We start from the raw sequence: 8855 nt of genomic DNA on the forward strand, positions 1-8855 counted from the left end.
GGTGTAGTACGCCGAGCTGGTCGGCGACGAAGTCTAGACTTCTAAGGAGGAAGGTCTGGGATGGCTCGAAGACGGGTGGAACCCACATCCCAACAGGTGGGAGTGCGGGAAATTTGAGTGAGCCGAAGCGAATCGAATCGCCAGAGCCCGCCACGGTGAGGGTGTTGGAAAAGTGGGCCATCCGATGACCAAAAAGTGTTGAACGTACAACATCTTCCCCACGACGGCGTCAACTGTCGGTGCAGAAAGTGACCAACAAGTAAATATTTGTAGTTTTGTCGTACGTTGTGATCGGAGGTGGCCTAGCACTCAATGACACATGGTTTATACTGGTTCAGGCAACGTGCCCTACGTCCAGTTTGAGTCGGTCGGTGACTTTATTCCTGAGCTCAGGTGCTCAAAGTTTGCAGTGGGGTTACAAACGAGGAGAAAGATGGGGTGCACGAGAGGTCCGGTCGGAAGGGCCGAGAGCGACAGGAGCTCCTCTATGAGCTAAGTGTTCAAGCGTGTGCTTGACGTCAGAACCTGACGGTTCTGTAGTTGTGAGCTAGTGAACTTAATCGATCTAGATTAACTTGTATGAACTTGAATCCACTTAGTCTCTTAGGAGAGAGCGCGTCCCCTTTTATAGATGAAGGGGATGGCCTTACAAGTGAGAGAGAGAGAGAGTTCGTATGCTTCTAAGTCTTGTTGCCCACGCCGACGGGTACAGGATGATGGTAGGCGCCCACAACACTGTTGGATGTCGGTTGTATGTGAGAGGTTATGTCGTCTTGTTTTGGGTATGGCAGATGTCGGCACCTACATATACTGTTGATGCCCAGAGGCATGTGAGGAGTTTCACCATGTTCACTTGGTACGGTAAATCCCGGCGCCCACAACACTGTCGATGCCCAGAGGCATGTGGGGGGGCCTTATCGTATGGGAGTTAACGGCGCCCACAATACTGTAGAGGAAAATATCGGCGCCTACAATACTGTTTGTGTCAGGGCGGTTGTAGAGTACTGTTCCTGTAGGTGACAGGGTATAGTCCCTGGTATCATGGTTTGACTTGAGCGCATTGCCTTGCTTTCTTCGTTCGTTCCCTGGTCCCTTCCGGGCGGGCGTCCCTGGTCGGTTGGTTCCAGTCGGCTCTGGTTGCGCTAGTCGGAGAAGAGCAGTGAGAGGGTCTTTGCATACCCCGGTCGGAGACGTGGGGTCGGAGTTGGAGGTAGTGCTTTGTCAGGCCTTCCGGTCGAAGAGACTGTCCGGAGGCGCTGGAGACCGAAGTGAGCGCTCCAGTCGGAGAGGTGGGCCGGAGTCGACAAGCGGACGTTGTTCCTCCTCGGCTTGACCTTCCGGTCGGTGACTAGACCGTCCTTCTGGCCTGTTATTTTATATACTTGGACCGGCCCATGAATTACGTGCTGTCTGCTTGGGCCGAACCTTTACGAGGAAACCGATCCGCAAGGGACCCCGGGCTTATAAACAGTTTGAACGTGTGGCCGCGTGGGCAGTGCATGGTTACCGGGAGGGAGTAGTTACTCATAGGTAGTAGGAAAAAATTTCCATATATATATATATATAGAGAGAGAGAGCCAAAACAACAACCGGCATGCAGAGAAAGTTCACCCGGCATGCAAGGGTGAAAAAAAGAAGCATGCAATGCCACGCAGAGGATGCTACGCGAGAAGAAAGGGTGACGTAAAACACCATGCCCAATCTACTGAGCATCTTTCTGATCGTCGTCCTCGCCTCCGACCAGGTAGAGCTTCTGGCCGTCATTGACCATGTCGACGTCGACCACTCTGGCCCCGTCCTCGCACAACAACCGCAGCCGCGAAGCCGGGCCAGGCAAGTCGAGCTTCTCCTGCGCCGACGCGACCAGGCTCTCGATGGTGTGCGGGATCCAGAGGACCACCCCCTCCATACGCCGCTCCTCGCCTGTGGCCGCCCGCCACGGGTGGTACGGGAACACCGAGCACCGTCGCGGGTGCATCTTGTCCCTGACTTCCTCGCCGCGCTCTGGGAACATGGCGAGCTCGTTGGCCCGCGCCTCCTCCAGCAGCGCCCCCAGCGTGCGGCCTCCGCACTTGCGGGCTTCGTCCAGCGGAGTGGTGCCCCATCTGCACACCGGCCGCATCGCATTGTTATAGCGCCAAACTCGCATTATAATCTAGAAGCTAGTGCGAACTTGGCTTAACTAGATCAAGCTTTGATGTTACCTGTCCGTGGCGAACACGCTGGCGCCGGCCTCGACAAGCATCTTGGCGATGAGGTAGAGGCCCTCGGCGGCGGCGATGTGGAGCGGTGTGCGGTGGTCGTAGTCCCTGCAGTTTGGGTCGGCGCCGTTGGCCAGGGCGCGCCGGATGAAGTCCGAGTCCCCCTTGGCGACCGCCGTGCACAGGTAGCTGCCGGCGTTCTTGAGGCTCAGCTTGGCGCCCTTGGCGAAGAGCAGAGCTGCCACCCGCTCGTGCCCCTGCCTCACTGCCTCCAGCAACGGCGTGTTCCCAAATTGGTCTGGTGAAAAAAAAATGTCAACATGACATGATCAAACTGGTAGGAATAATCCTAGAAACGAAGCTGGAAGACAACAGGGGTGACAATGGCACTGGATAGTGCGTGGCGGCATACCGGTAAGGTCGATGTCGACGCCTTCCTTGATGAGGAATTGCACGACGTCCTCGTACCCTCTGGAAGCCGCGAGATGCTGCGAGGAAAACGCGGATCACATCACAATCTTGAGCTGATCTCAGTTTACTGCCCGCCGATGACAGATTGACAAGAGGCATTTTGCTGGTACCAGAGGGGAGCGGCCGTCGTAGTCGGTGTTCTTGGGATCAGCCCCTGCCCGGATCAGGTTTTTCAGCTGGTTCAGGTCGCCGTAGAAGGCGGCGCTATTGACCCGCAGGGTGAGCTCTGCCTCCTGCTTCCCGATGTGGAACGTGATGTCCGATTCCAGCTGCTTCACCCGTCCGCCGTACTCGCTCTGCACCCAGCCAGTCACAAATGAACGCATGTACCTCGGAGAATTCAATGTGGAACAGACAAGAGCCGTTTGAGACTATGTACCTCGGAGAGATTGCTCAGGATCCTCCTCCCGTCGACGAAGTAGATCTCCAGGATGTTGGTGAAGGACTGCTTGTCGAGACGCAAAAGCCGGCAGAGCTCACAGACGCGGACCGTGTAGGGCTGCGGGATGTTGCAGAGGATTGAGATCTCGCCGAAGGGGCTCTCTGGCTCCAGCATTAGCAGAGTCTCTTCTTGTCCGTCTTCACCGATGCCAACACCTTCCTGCAGACAGCAAGCACATGTTTCAGTTCAGACAGAGGTATCAATTCACTAAAGCATAAGATTGTTACAGAAACTGAATCGAAGCTTTGATGGTTTTTCATGGGCATGAACTCACCAGTGCACCGTGGCAGACGAAGTATAACTGATCGACTGCACTTCCTTGCTCCAAAATAACTTCTCCGGGTAGGAAGAACTCCTCTTGCAACCTGATGACCTATACAGCAGAACATGACAGATAAATCTTGGGATTGGTAACAATATCACAACAATTAAAAAGTACTCTGCTGGAGGAGTTCTTCCTACCATATAGTTCATTCGGCAGAGTATATATTAGATCAACATACATAACTGGGATGAAAGAGAGGACACTTACAATCTGTTGAATGAACTCTGCGGAACATCCCTTGAACAGTGGAATGCTTTCGATATATGGCTTATACAGTGTTTGAGAAATCTGCGAGTGCATACAATTTGTCATCAGTATTCATGTGCTATGTAGTATAGAAGGAAAATCTTCCGAATTCCGAAGTATGGTATTCAGATCTACTTCACAGAACGATGGAAACATAAGAAAACTGCAGCTCATCACCTTTGCACGGATAGAAATAGGGATATCCTGAAGGACGGAAGCTTCAGTGTAGCTGCTCTCATACTGCAACCTCAAGTGTCCTTTGATCTGTTCTCTTATTTCCTTTCCAAGTTTATTTCTGTTCATATACCTGATCACTTCTTTCATCTTGTCCCTAAACCGCTCGGTTCTCGAGCCTTTCACGATGAGGGCAGTCATGTTACCGATCAGGTAAGCTCCTAGAATCATGTCAAAGGAAACATAGATCATGATGAATATCATCTCCCTGATGTTGACAGCATGAATGTCACCATAACCTGCAGAGGAAAAAAGAACATTTAAGTTACTTTAAACAAATAGTTTTGTTAAGATTTTCAGAAACAAATGAAAATGGAGTGGCAAAAGTTATGTGTTGGAAAATCAGGTGACCAATTCTTAGTTTCTTACCAACAGTTGCCATGGTGACAATGGCAAAGTATAATGATGTTGTATAGCGCGTGGTAAGATCGATCTCCCTGAAATGTGAAAACTTGTAGTCCCCCAACTGCAAACTCCCAATCCACGTATATCCCTCCATTGATTCAGGAAGTGTCGTAGCCAGGTAATAGAAGATACAGGCTGCTGTGTGTGTACAGTAGAGTTCCACAACTATGAGCTTCACTATCCTAGTGAAAAGGTAGTTGATACGTATGTCCTTTTCTAAACGCCAGAAGAATTCTGTAATCTTTGTAACCCGTGTCAAGCGAATCCACAGCAGGTATCTTAATTCTTCTTTACTTCCACAAGCCTGTTATGGAATTCATCATGAGAGAATTAATCATAACAGAAAAACGAAAAGTTGATTACAGCATAAACACCAATCCAGAATTTACGAGTCAAAGTTTTGTTTAGCAAGAGAGTAACCTTGTAGATAACATCCCATGGGAAGCAACCAAGAAGATCAAAAATGAAGCTTGATTTGCAATACCGGAGGGCAATAGCAGTGGGATTGTAGACAATTCGATACGTGTCTGGGTCACGGTATGCCACAAAAAATTTCACAACAATGTCGATAAGGAATGCAATCTGTCCAGCTATGTCCAGGAAAAAGAGGTTTCTTGGGAGCCCTCTGAAGAAGCCAAATTCTAGGGGCGTGAAGAAGGAACTGTACACTGCCCAAACCAGTATGAACTTGCTCCATAATCGATACCACCTGAAGAAAATCCAAAAGTAATTCATAAGTTCAGTAAACTATCATCCTTGTGAGCATATACACGTTTAGACAGTAATAAAATTTCACTCTAAGATTTGGCTAGAATGGCATGAATTAGCATTAATAACGTTATACAAGGGAAGCCTCAGTGCTCTCCATGAAGCTCAAAGTGAAAACCACAAATTGGCCAATCGATTTAGGTAATTGGCTCTATAGTGCTTCAACATTTGTGAGATTTAGGTAAAGCAGGCTCCAAGTTGACAAAAATATATTTTATTGAAAGCAAAAGGAAATGTTCAATTCACTAGCACCACAGCCATATGATTTTGTAGCTTAGTAAGGTATGGTGTTGAGAGACAGCATCTATCACCACACATGATGCTTGCTAGTTAGGTCAAAAGAAGTAGGTAGACCAAATTGGTTCCAGGTGAGTTCATACACACATCCCATTCTTATGAGCACATGCACATGTCTGAGGTGATCGAAGTGGCTGTGAGTGGGATCCTCTTGTTCTGCACCCATCTAATGATCCTGCTGGCAATAAACTATCACAAAAAGGACCATTTGAAATGATATAAATCTGGGTGACGCTATACGGATGATGCGGAGCACCTCATCTTCTTTCATAATCACTAGGAAAGGGCGAAATAAGGAGCCAAAGAAGTAAGAACACTTCACTTCTTTTACCATGCAAATAATTTTAATCCGATGCCTACACTAACAGCTGGTTGAACAGAAAATTACATTTTGATATTAATGGAGTGTTGTCAGTTGTGCAAGTCATTTGACGTGCAGGACATTAGTGACATACTAAATATTAAAAGGAATTCTAACAAGTATTGATCTAATTAGTAAGTAGCCTCAGTAAAGAAAAAATGAATTCACCAAATCCACAAACAATTGGCCCCATATTCATAACTTGTCATGCTGATGGTGGTCAAACTCCAAAATATGCAAACTATCACTATCTCAGATTTGATTATGCGAGATCACCACTAATCAAAACTACGGAAGTCCCAATCAACACGAACAGTTTAGCTGTCAAGGAGATCACTACATGACCTTACAGTGGCAACCTATGCATCAAAATAGCTATTCCAGATGCTTCAGCAAAGGATAAACTACCGGCTTCTCGGTAAGAGTCCAAAACAGCTACGGGCATCCTGGTGAATTCTTTAGGCCCGTTCAAACCCATCCGTCCAAATCAGCCAAGTAACCAAATCAAACTCGGAGTGCTTAACGTCTTCAGTTGTCGTACACCTGGTTGGCCTTCATGGGGAAGGATGTTTTTATAAGCTATAGCTTAGTTGTCCTATTGTGATAAGCATGCAGATGAACGTTTTATATACTAGAGTTATTTATAAATAGTGGTTGATCGTTGCTGGTAACATCTAAGCACACATGTAAACCGATGTTGATAGCCCGCCCGGGATATTAAGCTCATGTTTATTGTATTCACTATTCAGAAATTAAGAAGATCCTGTGTTCCTCTCAGTATGAGCTCATTACGCCATGATAAATAAATAAAAAAAGAATGTCACTTTGGGAGAGGCTTTAAATATAGTTTTGATGTTGCCTGATGACAAAAAGATCCCAGCATATAGAAGCATGAAAGGTAGCAAAGCAATCTCTGGGAAAATTTGAATGCTTCATACAGCTTGCTCTTTAACTGAGGGGTTTTTTTTCCATACTGAAAGCGACTTTTTTTTCAGATCATTCTTTTGAGAGATTAATAACTCATTTTTAGCGTCCAGTTTTTTTCTTCTCGTCTATTTGCATGCTTCTTCTCTCTATTGCCCAACACATATTTTGTTCTGTGTGCTCATTCTGCTAGCAGAAATGCGAAATCAAGTGGTGGCCGGGATTTTTTAAACCTCAAGTTGTCATGTTAGTATTAACCAATTCTAATTCTAATTATGCAGAATCTAGCAAGCATTTTTTCTTGAGCTATGTGGAACCTAGAAAGCATATTTGCTGACCCAATCGATTTGAGAAACAATACAGGGGCTTATTCAGTTATTTGGCTATATCTAGTGACTCTGTCACAAAACTCTGCATTCAGAAACGAAAAGGAAAAAATTTGTGCAGAAATAGCTAGCAGCGTGATTGAATTAAAGCAAGGCTAATATTTGTGTGGGCGTCAAAGCCTACCCCGTGACCGCGGTGGCTGTCCAACTACAACCTAGTAGTAGCTTGCGTAGCTGGCGAGCTCATCATCAACTAACGAGAAATTTGCGGCTGGGATGCTGATGCACACTCTGTTCACCATCAGCTGAATGCCGTGTAATGATCCACAACATCAACCGACGCATCAAATCGATCAAACCAAAAGCTTCATCGAATATAAAAAGAAAGAGTAATTTTCGGGAGATTCACATTCACCGCTGGGGCATTCGTGGTTGGTAATTATCCGCCGACACATAGTATATGCAGAGGATGAAGTTTTTATTTATAAAAAAAATATAATATTGGGTTTTTGTGGTCGTGGTCGAACAATTCTGGCGATTCGCGGGAGCCATCCGATCGGAGGACGCCGACCGATCTAGCGCGCCGCGTCGCCGCCGTCAGCTTCCAAAAGCAGCAACAGCCAGCGCGCGCGCGAAACCGGAAGCGGAAGCTTCGAGAGCAAATTAACGAGATCGCGGGGACAGGAGAGTTGATCACGTACTTGTTGTCGGGGTGGATGACGAGGTCGTGGAAGAAGCCCTCGACGGCACCTTCCCCGGCGAGCGGGCGGCGCCTGCTGCGGCGGCGCGGGCGGAAGTGGCCGAGGCGGAGGTCGGAGCCGAAGAGCGCGAGGCGGCTGCCGCGGGAGGAGGCGATGTGGTCGCGCACCTCCTCCACTTCGTACTCCGCCTCCTCCTCCGGCTCCGTCTCCGTGCCGCCCTCGGCCACCCTCCGCTTCGACCCCAGCGCCCCCTTCCCCATTATCGCAGTCGCAGCTTAATTACCAACGGCTTGCAGCGGCCGCGATAGGACGGAATCCCGAGCGGGAGTGCGGGACAGTGGCGGCGGCAGGCAGGCGATGGTGGCGGTGGGGGCCACGGTCGGCCGTCTGCGAGCGAGCGTGCGGCGTGCGTTTGAACTTGGAGGGAGACGGGGAGGCGGGGCTGTCATTTATAGGCGCGCGCGCGGAGTAGGGATGGCAACGGGTCGGGTTCGGATCGGGTGGAGTCTCCGTGCACCCAAAACCGAAACCCGAAATCAAAACCCGAATCCGCCCCGAAAACCGATTCGGGTGGAAATCCATCACCAAAACCAAACCCGCGGATACCCGAAACCCGAACGGATACCCGAAACCCGAATGGATACCCGAAACCCGTGGATATATATACACATATTCACATGTATAAACAAGAGGCAACAAATAATAAATATTTTCATGAGTCAACTTTAAATAAATTTAACAATCTAAGTAAATAAATTATTATTAGTATATTATAAAACATGAGTTTTAATTCCAAATGATTTATTTCGGATATCCACTGGATATCCACGGGTGGGAAACCAAACCCGAAACCGAACCTGATTGGTTTCGGGGCCCCGAACCCGAAAACCGTGGGTGAAAAACCATCCCCAAACCCGAACCCGCAGAACCCGAAACCCGCGGATATCCGCACCAAACCCGATCCGTTGCCATCCTTAGCGCGGAGAGGCTGAGCTCACGGAAGGCTGCGGATGGGGCAGAGCTGAGCAGCGGTGGGAGGGGAAGCCGTTAAAGGGTTTAAACGGCGGCGAGGATGCCAGCAAGGGAAAAGAGGATAGATGCGTCGTCCTCCGGTGATGGGCGGCTGTGGGATGGACGGCACGGCAGGGGCAGCC

The 8855-nt window shown here is 48.6% G+C and overlaps 1 protein-coding gene across 1 annotated transcript; it reads right to left on the reverse strand.

The window, feature by feature from the left end:
- Positions 1 to 1531: 1531 nt before the first annotated feature.
- Positions 1532 to 8125, reverse strand: LOC136527908 (potassium channel KOR1-like). The gene is made up of 11 exons (XM_066520766.1): positions 7702 to 8125; positions 4745 to 5033; positions 4289 to 4628; positions 3863 to 4158; positions 3647 to 3727; positions 3389 to 3487; positions 3052 to 3273; positions 2783 to 2968; positions 2614 to 2689; positions 2205 to 2499; positions 1532 to 2105 (listed from the first exon to the last, which is right to left on the reverse strand). The coding sequence occupies exons 1-11, from the start codon at positions 7959 to 7961 to the stop codon at positions 1703 to 1705; spliced, it is 2547 nt and encodes an 848-aa protein (XP_066376863.1). The 5' UTR covers positions 7962 to 8125; the 3' UTR covers positions 1532 to 1702.
- Positions 8126 to 8855: the final 730 nt, after the last annotated feature.

This window comes from Miscanthus floridulus, chromosome 19 (assembly GCF_019320115.1).
Source record: "Miscanthus floridulus cultivar M001 chromosome 19, ASM1932011v1, whole genome shotgun sequence".
Lineage (NCBI taxonomy): Eukaryota > Viridiplantae > Streptophyta > Magnoliopsida > Poales > Poaceae > Miscanthus > Miscanthus floridulus.